The 17,045-nt window shown below is 32.3% G+C and overlaps 3 protein-coding genes across 3 annotated transcripts; 2 read left to right on the plus strand and 1 right to left on the minus strand.

Annotated features, from left to right (window-relative positions):
- On the plus strand, positions 1–1,729 carry LOC148194624 (uncharacterized). The gene is made up of 5 exons (XM_088097248.1): positions 1–158; positions 236–1,068; positions 1,150–1,208; positions 1,300–1,371; positions 1,565–1,729. Exons 1-5 carry the CDS (start codon positions 1–3, stop codon positions 1,727–1,729), a joined length of 1,287 nt encoding a protein of 428 aa, XP_087953374.1.
- Positions 1,730–1,916: 187 nt separating this feature from the next.
- LOC148194625 (uncharacterized) lies at positions 1,917–2,750 on the minus strand. Its single transcript, XM_088097249.1, has 2 exons — positions 2,189–2,750; positions 1,917–2,101 (listed from the first exon to the last, which is right to left on the minus strand). Exons 1-2 carry the CDS (start codon positions 2,748–2,750, stop codon positions 1,917–1,919), a joined length of 747 nt encoding a protein of 248 aa, XP_087953375.1.
- Positions 2,751–6,342: 3,592 nt separating this feature from the next.
- Positions 6,343–8,678, plus strand: LOC124844454 (protein PSK SIMULATOR 1-like). The gene has a single exon (XM_047321437.2). It carries the CDS (start codon positions 6,735–6,737, stop codon positions 8,499–8,501), a length of 1,767 nt encoding a protein of 588 aa, XP_047177393.2. The 5' UTR covers positions 6,343–6,734; the 3' UTR covers positions 8,502–8,678.
- Positions 8,679–17,045: the final 8,367 nt, after the last annotated feature.

Here is a 17,045-nt window from a genome sequence, read left to right on the forward strand (position 1 = left end):
ATGTTTAGTGCTTATGTTCATCGTCTTGAGTATGCCTCTTCTGCATGGCCTCTATTTTTTGATTATGTCAACCGCACTTGGATAATTCCGTACAAGACATACTTTGTCAAGGCGTGGACGAACAAAGTTATGCATCTAGGCAACACTACAACAAACAGGTAATTGTTATTTTCATCGGCTTTTGTACTTATGTATTTCACATTTGTGTGTAATGTATTAATGTGATATGTGACAGGGTTGAGTCTGCGCACTGGAACCTGAAGAGATTATTGGGATCTAGTATGGGAGACCTATGCTCGTGTTGGGATGCTATGTATAACGTCATAGTCCTACAACATAACAAGATCAAGGCGTCCTTTGAAAAAAGTCTGAACGTAATAAGTGATGCTTACAAAGGTTTAATATATAGAAGACTTGTTGGGCGTGTTTCACGATACGCTTTAGGACTTATTGCTGATGAAATTGAGCGTGTCAATAAAATAGGTATGGACAGTGGTCGTTGTGGATGCATTTTGAGCTCAACATACGGCCTACCATGTGCTTGTGTATTAGCACGATATCAACCTGGAATAATTCCACTTGGTGAAATTCATGTTATGTGGACCCGTTTAAGCATTTCAGGTATTGTTTCTAATGAATCGCTTCCAGAGTTTAGCATTGACCGTGAAGTTCAATTGGTACAAGAAAGATTCAACAAGGTTGACATCGGTGAAAAGGTCAACATAAAGCAGAAGATGATCGAAATTGCTTGCCCAGAGATGACGTCTATGGTTGCTCCTACGCATAAAGTGAAAACAAAGGATGCACAGAAGTCTAAAGTTGCACGGCATGAGAGGTCTACGAAACGTGACCCATCATATTTTGAGCACGTCGACACTTTACATTCGATGACAGAGTCTTCATCACGAAAAACCAAAGTGAAATCGAAGGCCAAAGAAGAAACGCCAAGGACAATACCAATGTTAAATCAATTTCATCCGATTTGTCATCCATTTATTGTAGATGTTGTTGATGTTGTTGCTGATGGTCATTGTGGTTATCGATGTATTGCTGCTATGTTGGGCCTAGGTGAATAGGCATGGCCCATTATCCGACATGACCTCTACCAAGAATTAACTCAGTGGCGTGATGAATACGCACAATTAGTAGGAAGCTACGATCGATTGGAAGAACTACGACAATCATTGATTGTTCATGATCGATCACAGGTATTGCTTATTTACCTTATAAACATGTAATATATTTATAATTTTGTAATTCTTTTCATAAATATTTCTTAATGACCTACATGTATTACAGGTTAATGCTAAGAAGTGGATGACCATTCCTGACATTGGTTATGCAATTACAAATCGATACAATGTCATCTTAGTATGTTTGTCATATGTTCAGAGTTTTACCATATTTCCACTACGAACTTCACCGCCTACAGATGTCACACAACATTGGATGTTAAGCATTGGATTTGTTAATGGATGTCATTTCGTACAGGTAAACCTCCACATCACAAGTGAAGCATTACCCATTGGATGTTATGATTTACTTACGAATATTAATTTTTCAGGTTCAATTACAACAGGATTGTCCCTTACCCATGGTGGACATAATTTCGTCAAACTATTGTTCCCCACAAGCGCGAGCATGGTCTACATTTTATACACACAGGATGCAATCATTTGTGAATTTAATGACAGTTAATACGACTTATGTAGATCTTACAGAAGACTGAAATTAAGTTTGTTATGTAGACTTTTTTATAGTTCTAAAGACTTTTGTTATGTAGACTTGTCGTTATATAATTTCATTAAACAAACACGATTCATAGAAGTTGTTAAATATATTAAAATTAGTCAAACTATTAAATAACCGGTACATAAATAACCATTAAAAAGACAATCATATATAACAATGTTCTTTCAAGAAAATGATGCACGTCCACGCACATGACGACCACCTCTTCTAGTACTAGACTCATACTCCTCAACAGACCTACGAGCTACTTGTAGTGTCTCAGTAGTACGTTGATAAGCTACAGTGCCCTCTGTGACATCTCGACAGGTTAACATGCCCTGCAACATCCTGATCACACGCCTCATACCCCCTGAAATGAAGATAACCAAAAAAAATTATTTAAGTAAACAAGAACCAAAACTGATGAAAAAAAATCAAAATCAGTTAGTTTCAAGACATACCAACAATCCTAGCTCAGCCGACTGTCTACGACGAACTGGAGGCACCAACCTCTCATCTGGAATGTCTCGCCTCATGCGCGGTGCAAGACTAGGTCGTTCATCGTCGTTGCCTGGAGTGATGTACGGGTGCGACACCTGCCTAAACCACGTTATGTATCCATCAACACATGCATGTGGCTGATCAGCTTCAATGACACTAGTAATGGCATGCTCTGCATATCGCAACCAATTTAGATCAATCGTAGGAATGTCTGGCATCGGAAGACTATCAGGTGACCGTGGTATGTTCTGTTGAAAACCAAATTGACGCAACACGCGTTCAGGTAGATGTCGATGAATCATGTCGCCTAATCGGATCCATCCCGAGTACATAATTATGCCAATCAATGGACATGTACGTCTGTGCGAAAGGTATGGATTCCAGATAACTACATCATAAGTGAGGGCATCCAGAAATGTTCGGCCCTCTGTCAAACTCCAACCCACCCTCGGGGGTATGTATCGTGAAGCACGTTGATCAAGTTCTGTGTACCTCTCAGACACTTGCCTCCTTCCCATTGTAGGAAAGTGTTCATATATCCAACTCTACAAAAAACATTACTTCAATCGTGGGTTTCATTGTCAAACAATATTAAAATAAACTTAGAAGATGGTAATGTACCTGTAGAAGAGTGGAATATCCAGCTATCTGTCTGACCTCATAGAAGCTAGCATCTCCTAGCTGCTCATATGTATGTGCAAGTGCTGCTGCTCCCCAAGCATATCTCGAACAAGCATTCAAGTCTCGCAAGAGAAGGAGATACGATACCCGAATTAGAGTCGCACTCTTATTCGTAAAAATTGTGCATCCAAGCAGATGCAACAAGTACGCCCGAGCAACACACTCCCAACACTCCTGCTGGATGCACTCCTGGTAGACCTCGCGTAGCCAGCTGAGCCTAACTTTTGGACCACGTGACTGTTTCATCTCAGCTGAAGCTTTAGCGTGGTCCACACCAAGCAGCTCCATGATATGAGATCGAGCCTCATCATACTCTAACTCCTCAACCTCACAAAATTGTCCCATGATGGGTAGGTGGAGCAAATTCATAACGTCATCTAATGTGACAGTCATCTCACCTATCGGTAGGTGGAAAGTATTAGTCTCTATGTGCCACCTCTCCGAAAGGGCAACGATCAATCCATGATCGGCATACTCGTATGAGAGGTTCACTAAACAACCCAACCCCGACATGGAGATATAAGGCTCAATGGCCTCATGATACATTCCAAAATGCTTCAATTTTTTGCCATGGGTGACAACCTTTATCCCCCTTCGATCCTAAATACAAACATAATTATATAAAAAAAATGTAACATTTATTAAACAATTAAAATTTAGGTTGATGACTAACCCGACCTTGCCATATGGCAAATGCAACATGCTGGGTATAGTGAGTAAGTAAGGAGGTGTCATGTGGACCTCCTGGGAATCCACCATCTTCAGCTTCATCTTCATCTTCATCTTCACCTTCACCTTCATGTTCTTCTTGACTACAGTCATGTTGCTGCTGAATATCCTCCTCTTCAACGTAATCATCCTGACTATGTCCATGCTGTAATAACTCTTCCTGCTCCTCATTATCATGCTCATGAATAACGTCCACGCGATATTCTTCTACTCATCTTCTACGAGCAGATGTCGTAGGTCGTCTTCTTTCATCTGATGGCTCATTACGAGAGGATGAAGCCTCACCATGATATCCACCTCTAGTTTTAACCATATCTATTAACCAATTATATTATTAACATATTATATACAAAAAAATTATTAATAATGTAATCAAAAATATTCAAACAAATAAAAAATAATATAAAAATCTAAAAAAATTACATATATAATAATTAAATTATTAAAAATTCCAAATTAATAATTATTATTTATTTCAATAAACAATTTAATTATTATTTCAATTTAAAAAAAATTAAAAAAGTTAAATAAAATTAAATATACGAAAATAAGAGAGACACCACATAAATACTTTATATTTTTATATTATTTTGATACCTAGTATAAAAAAAATCTTTTTAACTAGTATAAAAAAACCATTTTACATTAGTATCTACTGGTTCACATTAGTATCTACTGATTATAGTGTCAATAAACCATTTTACATTAGTATCTACTAGTATAAAAAAATCATTTTACATTAGTATCTACTAGTATAAAAAAATCATTTTACATTAGTATCTACTGGGTATAGTGGAAATGAAAAAACATTTGAAAAAAAAATAAACAATTGAAAAAAAACTATCATAACCAATATATATGGCAACAAGACGAACAGAGAGATCACATATATTATTATGAATAGATAGATATTTAATTAAAAAACTAAGTCTCAAAACGCCTCTGTTCTCCTTGCCGCAGATCGAAGTCCGGCCTCTGTTCTCCTTGCCGCAAATCGAAGTCCGGTGTGCCCCGGTTATATGTGTGCCGCAGATCGAACTCCGGTTTGTGCTTACCGCAGTTCGAACTGCGTTTATCCTTGGTTCTGATCCTTTCTCCAACGAGCTCTCCGAACACGACCCACGAACCGAACCCAGCACATAACAGCAAACAAATATATTACAGCAAGATGGTACTAACCTGGACGCCAGCTCAAATCTGTGAGGAAAACAAACGAGGAACGCGAGCAAAGCACCGTGGGATGGCAGAGACAAAGGACGGAGAGAAAAAGAGGGAGGAAGGAGGGGGTGTAGGTGTAGGGTTTCACTGCTGTGTGAGATGCGGCAGGGAGTGAGATGCGGAGGGAAGAAGAAGAGGAGTTAAAGTTTTAGGGTTTAAAGTTTTACTAAACTTTTTAACCACAATATTTTTCTCTCTCTTCGTTGACTGACAAGGACACACTTTGGAATTATAATTTTTTTTGGAGGTGCAGAACGAGGATGGTGAGGTGCAGGAAGAATGACTCTAAGTTCTTTAACTATTGTGTCATCCAATGAGAATACTCTCACAATGATCACCAAGTCATTGAAGTTTATTACTTTAACGCTGTCAACACACAGACCTTGTCCTAGTGAATCTGCATAACACAAAAACCAAAATCTTGTAATTTTTCAGTTCCAACCGTACCAAAAACCAATTAAATGCTTCGTACAAGTTATAAACACACCAAATTCGTGTTAAAGCACTCAATCTAGCCAAAATAATCAATTGTATTAATTTAACCCTAATTTCACATTCAACTATGCATGTCATAGAAATCTCATTGTTTTAAACCATTCATGATGATACAACTGAGTTCAAACATATAATTTCATCATATATAAAGTATCAAACATGTAAATTGAATCATAACAACACCAATTCACCGTATACACTAAAATCAATTGAAAACCAATACATAAGCAAAAGTTAGTTTTTCTTACATGATTTGACAGTTTTAACGATTCTAAATACCAAAATGTTTTCAACCCACAAAATGTTTTCAACCCACAAAATGTTTTATCTACATAGGTAAATACAATAAAAAAATAAATTTGACCAAAAAAAAAATAAAAAAATAATTTTATTCAAATTGAGAAACTAATCAATTAAATGAAAATAATCCGTTGGGAGGATTAATCCTACTACCTTATGTACTTGAATATATAAACACAAAGTAATAAATTATAAAAGAAGACAAAAAATATAATATATTAATAAAACTCGTTTATTTAAAAATCTATTCACATTAAATTTTTTATTATTAAAATAAACAAGTAACTTATTTAAAATCACTATCATTTATAAAATACTAATTTTCAGATCTTTACATATTTTATTTTATTATGATACATTATTTTAATTTTTTTACAACTTTTATGTTAATAAAAAGGTCTTATAAAATTTGAATTCTAATTAATATTAATAAGAATATATATTTTAGATAAAAGATATTTTTAAATTTTTGTAACCTAATACCTTAAATTTTATATCGTATTAATGTATTTTATTGCCAATGTCATATAAAATTTGTATTTTAAATTCATAATATTTTCTCAGACTGGCAATTGTTACTAGTAAAGCAAACAATTCAAAATAATATTACTAAAAGAAAAAGAAAAGTTGGAATGATTCAATTCAAAATTGTGAGCCATGACTTCTGACTCCACTTTTCAAAATTTATTTTCTTGTTTGAAAAAGAATGGATAGCTCTGATCTGAAATAGCAAGCAAAGCAAAACCAAAGCAATCATTCACCTCCCTCTTTGGTCCCTCGCTACCCTCTTCATCACCCTTTTCTATTTCAATTCCTTCTTTCCCTCCTCTTTCTGTCTCTTCTCTTTTTCCAAGTTACCCTCCATCCCTCATCGAGTGTTTTTTTTTCTTTGGCCACGCACAAACAATCTCATTGCACTGTTTGCTTTCTTTCTCCGCCCCACCAACAATTCCGTTCCCTAAACCGTTGTTCAGCGTCAAAGTTTGCAGCTTTGACAAACTGTTCTTATTCTTGTTCCCCACAGTGGGTCTTGTCACGCGATTTGAATGAAGGGTCTTTGGTGAAAGTGGTACATAGCTATGGTCGCCGAAGCTTGGATTGTGAAGATGGGTAACCAGGTAAGTGCCAATCTTAAACAAACTCTTCTTCTTGAACCTTCTGCAAGGAAAAAGCACAACCCCAAAAGGCAAGATAGTAGCAGTAAAGAAGTAATTGGTATTCTTTCTTTTGAAGTAGCAAACGTAATGTCTAAAGCCATTCATCTTCACAGATCCTTGTCTCATCCCGAGATTTTGAAACTCAGGAACGAGATTTCCAACTCACCGGGTGTTCAAAGCCTGGTTTCCTCCGAAGAGGGTTATCTTCTCGAGCTGGCTCGAGCAGAGAAGCTTGAGGAGTTGAACCGTGTTGCCAGTGTGGTTTCTAGGTTGGGAAGGAAGTGTTCTGAGCCTGCCGTGCAAGGTTTTGAACATGTGTATGGGGACATTGTTAACGGGGTTATAGATGTGAAGGAATTGGGGTTCTTAGTTAAGCACATGGAAGGAATGGTGAGGAAAATGGATAGGTATGTTAGTGCCACCAGGAGTTTGTACAGTGAAATGGGGGTCTTGAATGATTTGGAGCAAGCAGTAAAGAAGTTTCAGCATAACCAGCACGAGGAGAGCAGAAGGGCGTTTGAACAGAAACTCACATGGCAGAGGCAAGATGTGAGGCATCTAAAGGAGATTTCACTTTGGAATCAGAACTTTGATAAGGTTGTTGAGTTATTGGCCAGGACAGTTTGTACCATTTATGCTAGAATCCGCATAATCTTTGGTGATTCTACGTGGAGGAAGAATACTACTAGTCCCGGGCTTAGTGGAGATTCACCACCCATGCGAAGTGAATGTAAGCTAATGTCTGGCCAGATTGGTGCTCCTTTGAGTTCTGAGAAGGTGAAAAGCAATCATTGCAAGAGAAATGGTCATGGTTATCGTTTGGGTTCCACTGCAAGAACTACTGTGGGGACAAGGGTAACTGCTAGCAAGCCTCAACTCGATATCAGGAGAGGTGAATTACCATATCTTCAACTTGAAGATTTTGGTTTTCCTTGTGGAACAAGTCCGGGGAAACTTTTCATGGATTGTTTAAGTTTAAGCAGCTCGATTTCGAAATTTGATGATGACAATGATGATTATGTTGTTGATAGTGAGGACCAACATAACATATCAAGCTATCATAAGGTCAAGGAAAGGGAGCAGTTGTACCATTCTGGTGATCTGAATCACGTTCGTAGTAGCGTCCCTATCACTGGAGATCTAAGTTTCTCAACCTTTGGTCCCCACAGTAGATTGGCACTTTATGCTCCTCCTTCTACACTTGGAGGCTGTGGTCTAGCATTGCACTATGCCAATGTCATAACCGTGATAGAGAAGTTCCTAAAGTATCCACATTTAGTTGGTGAGGAAGCTAGGAATGATCTATATCAGATGCTACCATCGAGCTTAAGGTTGTCTCTGAAAGGCAAACTAAAGACCTATGTGAAGAACTTGGCCATATATGATGCTCCTCTAGCTCATGACTGGAAGTTAACTCTAGATGGGATACTCAAGTGGCTTGCTCCACTGGCCCATAATATGATCAGGTGGCAAAGTGAGAGGAACATTGAGCAACACCAAATTGTTAGTAGAACATATGTGCTGCTATTCCAGACATTGTATTTCGCTGATAAGGACAAAACAGAGGAAGCTATGTGCCAACTTCTCATGGGACTCAATTACATATGTCGTTATGAGCAACAACAAAACGCCTTGTTGGGTTGTGCAAGTAGTTTTGATTTTGAAGATTGCATGGACTGGCAATTGTGATGTGGCGCTTTTCCCAGTTGAATAGATTCTGAATATTGAAATCCTCAATATGATGAGCATTTACAGCACACATCATTTTGATGCAGTTCACTTGATGCTTACAGTATGCTTTCTTTGTTATGAATGACACAGACTAAGATTGATATTGAATTTATCCATGTCTTATTTCTTTGGTTACTGTTGATGTATTTGTACATTTACTTCAAATCTTGTATTAAGTAGTTTTTAGTTGTGATTATTTATGATCAAGTTATAAGGTCTAAGCTTCTTTCGCTCCTGTTCACGCTCCCATTGACTTGTTTGTGCGGTTGAAGAATCTATTCAGAAAGTGCGTGTTTGGGTGTGAAAAAAATTTGAATTGTGAAACTTCAAATTTCAAACTTAAGGTCCCTCTCAAACTTATACCTGGGCCTGCGTCAACATTCCAGTACAGGCTCATTAAACCTGTGTTTTGGATCTGCACGTGAAAAATTTAAGAACTAAGAACAATGAGGGAAGTTAAAAAATCCAAATATATAATTATTATAAAAATTATAAAAAACGTAGACTCTGTAAGCTTCATACATCAAAGATCGAAGTACTAACGAAAAAAATAGTCCAAATAAAACAATATTTTACTTTTACTAAATATTTCTCAATTTTTGTACATTAAGTTTAATAAACTAAAATATGGAAAGAAAATAATAATATTTAATTTTTAATAAATACTAGTATTTTTTTAAACTATGTGAATTATCTTTAAATATTTTGAAAAATAAAAATTATTTAATTTGCTAGAAAAGTATTAATTAAAAGTTAAAAAAAATAGTTAAATCTTATAAATTTTAACTAGCGAGAGACTCTGTTCAAAATAGTATGTTAAAAAATATATACCTAATATTTTAGAATCATATGAAAGAAGGGGCTGAACGTTAGTAATGAAAATAGAAGAGTGTTTTTTATTTTTTTATTATTAAATTAGTGCATCAAAATTTCCAACAATTTACTTATTGTTGAACTAATTAATTAAGTCAGATTCGTATACAAAGAAGGAAGTTCCTCTTTTTGTTTCCTTTTAATTGTAAGATTTTTAGAAAAAAATCCCTTCAGTATGTGTATTTTTGCAAAACTTAATATCATATTGATTACTTTCTTTTTAATCTTTAACTAATTTGGACATATGGGTGGAAAGACAAAATGAAGAAAAATTCAAAAAAAAAGTTTTATTAAAATGTTTCTTTTTATTATATTTCTGGGTAAACCAATCTTAAAAACAAATAAAAAGGACTATAGGGAGTGCATAATAGCTAACAGTTTTAAAATATGGAAAAAAAGAAAATTAGGGGGAGTGTAAAGATAAAAATAAAGATGCGAATAGAATAAAAAGGATTTTAATAAACGAGTTTTGTTTTGCTCAATTTTTTCCTAAGTAAATCTGTTTTGGTTTTCCGCATTTCTCAAAATCGAAAATGCATTTTTTTGGAGTTATTCTCTTTGATTTGAAGAGTTGAAATGCATATAAAAATCAATACGATATCTTTAAATAATGTAGTGTTTTAAAACCATGTTCAACCATATTAGTAATTGTAGTTCATACTAATTAATCCGTACTAACATCACGTAAGAAAAAAATATATTATTTCCATTGACTAAGGTATCGTGTGTTAAAAAACCAGGGTCTAAATGCAGCAGGGCCAATATGAGTCACCAATAAGGTTTAAACGTTTAGCACGAAAGTACAAAAATAAATAAACTTTAACTAGTAGTACTTGATTTTTTAATTAATAAGAGTTTTACATTCATAATTTAGTTATTAGAAGTTGACCGAGGTTTAATTTTAATTAAAGAGTCGAATTAACATATTGCATCCAGTTTAATGTGTCAGACTCACGAGGGTCATTATGATTCATGATAATGCGAAATTTCAAATTTTCTTTCCTGGTTTGTCCTTCATATCAGGAATTGGATGAGAATGAACATCCAAACTTTCCGTCACTCTGGCAAAGCTATTCAATAGAAATATCACATTCTAACTATTTGTTTTGAAATCCATATAAAAAAGTGAACTTCTTTTAAATATAAAGATTTATTGTAATATGGAGTGCCACAGTTTAATCAAATATATTCTATGTACCAAAAAAATAATATAATAAACAGTTTATTAGTTTTTAATTTATTTAAGGTTTTAATTTCTGTAAACATAATTCAACTTGTTTTTTATGCGTCCTTCAAGTATTTGTTTGTTTTAAACTTCCTAACATTTTTTAATGTTTTTTGTAATTGTTAGGTTAATTTAATGCTCTAAAATATCAATTGATATAATCCGAGTAAGTATATTTCAAATTAAGATAATTAATGTTTTTAGGTTTGTAATTTTCTGAATGAATTGTTATTATAGAAAAAATAGTCTAACCTTTTGAACATGTATGTGGTTATAATTTTTTTTATTAAATAGCTATAATGGAGTGTTTTGCACGAGAGAATGAATTGTTTAAAATTAATTATTATTATTATACTCAAGAATAAATGTTTAAAAGTAAAAGAAAAATTATTTTATGTTAATAGAAATTTAGTTTAAATTTTAGGTTGTTTGAGTGATAAGGTGACTACATGATTGACACCGATGTAATCATATTTAGAGCTAGATTATTATTATCTCTTAAGTGTTTGATGTTGCTCATCATTCAAGTTATAAATTACATCTCTTAACTAGAATTTATGTAATTCAAGTAATGAATGATTATTTTCCTCAAATAATATAACAATCAAGTATGATGTGATTTATTGAAATAAATATTTATCTACTCCAATGGTTTATTATCAGTGAAGTGATAACTTTTTATATTAACTTTAAAATTGATATAGACACGTTTGATATAAAAAAATTCATTTTTTTAATATATTTTTGAATTATTTGATTATAAAAATATTCAAAAATTATTTAATTACATACATTTGTTGAGGGTAATATTTTCTTGAAGTTTAGAAATAAATTTTAGAAATGAATTTAACTAACGAATAATTTTAAAACCTCTGTTAGTTAAATCCATTTTTTCCTTTATATTAACATTCATACATTTTTTTTTTCAATAAGTAACACTAATAAGTGTAAGAATAATGTTAATCTTAACTATAATCATAATTCTATACTAACGATGTTCCTAACCCTAACTAAAACCATGTACATATCTATGAACTCAACCCTAACCCTATTACTAAAAGTTTATCCATATCCCTAAACCCATACCTTAACCACATATTGATCAAAATTCTAACTCTAATCCTAAAATCAATCATAACATTAATAATAAACATAATATTTTATTTTCTCAAAACCTTAAGATAATGGGTTAATTGATATTTTACTTTTATATAATGTTTTACTTTCTCAATTTTATTCAATGTAAGACTTGGACTAACACTTGGATCCCCAACAATCTTCTCCTCAAGGGTGAGTACCTTCTACATTGGTACATTCCCCAACAAGTGGAAGCATTCGCAACTAATCACAACCACAAGTAATCTTTTGTATCGCCGTTCATCTTAACGGGACACGCTTACCTGAAATTTTTTGTCAGAAAAACTTTCGATATAAAGATTATTATACTTGTTTAAATCGGTCAACAAGACAAACCATCAACTATGATATTATTATTGGATCCATCAACTCTTAATATTATGTTTATATATTTTTTGGTAGCACTTATACGGCTTAGTAATACCATTAAGTATAAGTATATGTACACATATATTAACTATAAATTTACAACTAAAATATTTTATATTTCGTAATATTTTTCTTACCGATATTTCATGTGTTATTAGATACTGTTTACTCTCACCTTCTAAATTTATGTTTTATATATTTTGGTACAATTCGTTTTAAATTTTGAGTTAAAAATGTTATTTTTTAAAAGAAAAGTTATTTACCCAACAGTAGTACAAGATTTTAACATGAAGCCATAAATTCTAACTTTAGTGCTAGCATTCTACATAAAACAAAGCAAAGAATTAGCAAGTGATGATTAGTAAAGATTAAAATCATTTTGGCTCGCAATTTTTTGTGAACAAATAAAAGTATCCAATCCCAATGCAAAATATTATTCCTTTAACAAAAATAATAAAATATCTTTTACCTTTCAAGGATAAATAAAAATTAATTATCAAAGTAATGTTTTTCGTATCTTTGTGATTTTATTTACCTGTATGGAGCGGTTTGTTGTCATTTTGGTAGTATCTTTGTTGATTTTCTTTACCTGTGTGGAGGGGTTTGTTGTCATTTTGGTAGTTGTTAATGGTAAAATTATGGTAGAACAAAAAATGCTTTAAAATGACATCTTTGGACAGCATCAGACTCATGTATAATGAAGTAATTGGTAAAGCTAATAATGATATCTGGTATTAGTTTATTTGGAGTAATTGATAAAGAAAAGATAATATAATTGACTTGTGTAACACATTGCAAAAACTAGAATGATGGTATCAGCAATGAGTTAGGATAAGATTTGAAAGAAAAAAAGGTTTAAACATTCTTGATCTCTACATGTCTTTAATTAATCCTCTATTTTTAAAAAAAAATGTTTGTATATACTTTTAATTTTCTTAATTTGAGAAGAGAAGAAACAATTTTTCGGAAAAGGCAACGTAATGTAATTGGTCCCTAAAAAAGGAAGTTTTAATAGCAGAGGAAGAAACTAAAAGAAAAAATTCCTCTCATTAGTTTCTAACTTTCTTTCATTAAGTCCCCTGCATGGAAAAAATTAGTGTAAAATATTACTTCACTTCATAATTTAAATAAAAAAGTCTTGCTAAATTGGATCAAACTCTACGTCTATACTTAGTGTTTGTATTGGATGTAGAAAATATTCGTTACTTAAACTCAAAATTGTAAGACAAAAACTATTATAGTAAGTAAATAATCATAAAATTTCATAAAAAAAAATCTAAATAATCTAACAAATTCAAAATGAATGAAAGTTGAATAATCATTTCTTAGCTTTATTTATAAATAAATTTCAAGATTACACTGTTGCAATGAGAGATTTTGAAATCAATTATTTTCGATATTATATTGGTTTCAGAATTAAAACATATCAAGACAAGACAATATAAAAAAAGATATTTTTCAACTTTAGTTGAACCGAACATAAACTTTAACATTAGGCTTTAGTTATCTCTAAAATCGAAGCCCAACACAATAAAGAATAAATAAAAGGAATAAATTTCTCTTATAAAAAACAATTGAAGTTTATTTGACTTTAGGCTTTGGTTTCATGGGCAACCGAAGTCTATTGTACTTTTTTTAAAAAATATTTTCTGAGTAACTCCCACACTGTATTAAAGAACTTGAACAATTAAACTAAATTTTAATACCATAAGATGAACTAAAAACAAGCAATATAGGTGAAACTTGAGAACTAGAACTGAAATATAGATTTTCATACTTTTACCGTACATATATAAAAATAAATAAATTAAACAAATCATCATACCATTTCTAATATAAAGATATTGATAATTATTAATATTATGATATGTAGATTTTTATAGCTTATTTTTTAAAATATTTATGGTGGTTTAGATTTATACTTACACAATTACACACTTTTTATTCAATAATTATATCATTATTTTTAAATATGTGGTTACACAAATATGCTAATAATTGCCTTTTTCATATCCAAGACAAACAACTCATTTTATTAAAAGTTATAATTTCAACACTCATTGATATTAAAAGTTAAAAATTTTAAACATCAATTTTTTTCAATAAATTTTGTTGGAAGTCCCACATCGACTAGAGATAAGACCAATTTATAATATATAAGTGAGGTGTTACAAGTTGATTTTATGAGGTTGAGTTAGGCTCAAAACTCACTTTCTAATAAATTTCAACATTTAATTAACATTTTAACTAGTGTTTTTATACTTCTAATTACACCATAAATATATATATATATATATATATATATATATATATATATATATATATATATATATATATATATATAGAGAGAGAGAACTATAATGATTTAACTGAACATTTACAAAGGAAATATGCAAGTACTATAATTTCATCAACGTAAAAAGACACACCTGTATTCCTAATTTGACTTTGCAAATTGTATTTAGAAAATTAATTAAAGATAATAGATTTAGAAAGAGTGAATATCCAATAGTCATTTTCTTCACTAATTAATGTCTTGAGGACACCATATTTTTTTAAAGATAGTTTATCTTAAACTTTATATTATATCACTAGAATTTAGTATCTAAATCACTTAGTTAAAAACATAAGTATATTTTTATTCAAATAATATATATACATTTTCTTGAATTTGCTTATTCGTGTTCACATCTCATCTCATTCTTATTCTTTTCTTGGCATTACCCACAAATAAATTAGAATCTAAATAGTCACTTTTTCATTGAGTTGGAAATTTGTTAAACTTTTGTTTACTGTTAGAATTTGAGCAGCTAAAAAAATTATTGACCATATTTTGGAGTTTTTAAACTGCTACCTTTTTCTTCATCAACCTCCACAACCATTAATTTTAAGGATTTTCCTGAAATTTCAAAAGAGGATGAAAATGAAATAAGAATTTTCTCAAATAAAAAATTTAACAGTGCAACTACAACCAATAATAAATATCAAAATTTTCAAGTTGATTTTAAATCGAGTAGACGCTTTCAAGTAAGTATATTTCTTTGCAGTAATTAGCCCCTATGTGCAGTAAGACATTTAAAAGAGAGACACCCAATTTTAATTTGAAAATTCTATAGTAAAATGAGCTAAATCCTCGACATTCGATCTTAATTATCTGTCTTCTTTTATAGTAATTTACTTTTCAGCCTTGATATCATCAACTCAAAAACCTCAATATGTTCCAGCCGACAAATCCTCAAAGTAGGCACTATTATCCACCAAAAGAGCACATTTATAATAAATAAATAATTAAATCACTATAATAATGGATTTTCTCAAGATGTGACCTTATTCAATTACTTATTTCTGAATCTTAATTCGTACAATTTAAGAAGTTGTAAGAAGATTATAAACCACTTCTATTAAACCAAATAAGGTTTTTCGTAACTCTTCCTTTCGATGATATAACATGTAACATGATAAGAAGATATGTATAAAAAAAAACACATTAAATGATTACAATTTACATGCAATATATATTTTATGACAAAAAAAATGCTTCACTCTCATTATTACTGTAGAGATGGAAGTAAAGAACAAATGAACATAAAAAGATAACAACACAAGCAGCCGGCCAGTAACATTCGTTTGGCATGGAGACAGTGCCAAAGTTGGAGTAGTTGAAATGTATTAACAGATGGAAGGTTCAGCCATATAGCTTCTTCTTCTTCCTGTAATTACCTTTCTCTCACTGTGACTTGTTCTCTCTTACGGTAACGTTAATATGTATCGGGCCCCGAGAAAACGACGTGCCCACACCTGCCTACACGCACATTACCCCACAAAACCCTAATTTCCAAGACCCTCTAAAAGCAGTGCTTATTGTTAGTTCCCATTATATAATACTAGAAGCAACAAGCAAGGATTGGGAAAAAAATTTGAAATAAAGATAGTAATAATAATAAAGAGAGAAAATATATTGGCTCCCCTAATAACAGCACAGCACACGCCAAGAAAGAGAACAAATCAAAAACATTTCTTCTCCTTTGTTCTTGTCAAATAGCAGTAGTTTAAGTTTTGTGTTCTTTCTCTTTCTATATCTTATTCTTAAGATAGTACTGTCCCCTATTTTGGTTTTCTTAATGATCTCTCTTCATCTTTTCTCTGTTTCTGTTTCTGCCATCGTATTTGCTCTCTTACTTGATTCTGTGAAAGGTTTCGCATCTGTTCTGTCTCATGTCCACTCAGATCACTTCTTCATAAATAGCCAAAGAATAATCAAACAAGTTAAAGAAAAAGAAGAAGAGAGAGAACAATTGATGATCGTCTGATCTTTCATCGTTTTCTTTCCACCTCTTGAAAACACCTATTTGATAAACTCTTTAATACCCTTTACTTGATTCTTCTTGAGTATCTGAATCTAATTCTCTCTTCTAAGCACCTCACCTCTCATTCCTTTACCCTCTTTCTGGCCTCTCATCCATGGGACCAACCAAACATCATATCTCAGGTCTTCCCAGGGAAAACAGCTAGCCAAACCCTTTGTTCTTATGAGCTATGTGGGTTTGACTTTTATTTTATTTTATTTTTTTTCTCTTACAATTACAACAAGTGAAGGAAACCTAGGAAGACAAAACCAAAATCCCAATCAAAAGAAGGTAGCTCACAGATCAAATTTACGTTTTCTGGTAAAGGCAATTGAGCTTGATTGGTTTCTGGGTGTGGAGTAACTGCTATATACTTTTCTTTACCTTAACCTGAATTAATCTTTGCAGTAACTCTGGCAAATCCTTGGTGGACAGGTCAGGGAGGGTTATCTGGGGTTGACCCAGGAACCCATTCGCCTGGCCTAAGCAAACGCCACACAGACCTTGCAATCAATGAAACCAGTGGTGGCCATAATATAGAAGAAGATGAAG

Source organism: Vigna umbellata, chromosome 8, assembly GCF_029865625.1.
Source record: "Vigna umbellata cultivar VRB3 chromosome 8, Vumbellata_1.0, whole genome shotgun sequence".
NCBI classification, from domain to species: domain Eukaryota; kingdom Viridiplantae; phylum Streptophyta; class Magnoliopsida; order Fabales; family Fabaceae; genus Vigna; species Vigna umbellata.

Coding starts and splice junctions, on each gene's coding strand:
- LOC148194625 (XM_088097249.1), bottom strand. CDS start 2,750: ATGGGAAGGAGGCAAGTGTCTGAGAGGTACACAGAACTTGATCAACGT. Junction 2,102..2,188: donor TGAGCTAGGATTGTTGGTAT/GTCTTGAAACTA, acceptor TCTTCATTTCAG/GGGGTATGAGGCGTGTGATC.
- LOC124844454 (XM_047321437.2), top strand. CDS start 6,735: ATGGTCGCCGAAGCTTGGATTGTGAAGATGGGTAACCAGGTAAGTGCC.
- LOC148194624 (XM_088097248.1), top strand. CDS start 1: ATGTTTAGTGCTTATGTTCATCGTCTTGAGTATGCCTCTTCTGCATGG. Junction 1,209..1,299: donor TTGTTCATGATCGATCACAG/GTATTGCTTATT, acceptor CATGTATTACAG/GTTAATGCTAAGAAGTGGAT. Junction 1,372..1,564: donor ATCGATACAATGTCATCTTA/GTATGTTTGTCA, acceptor TTAATTTTTCAG/GTTCAATTACAACAGGATTG.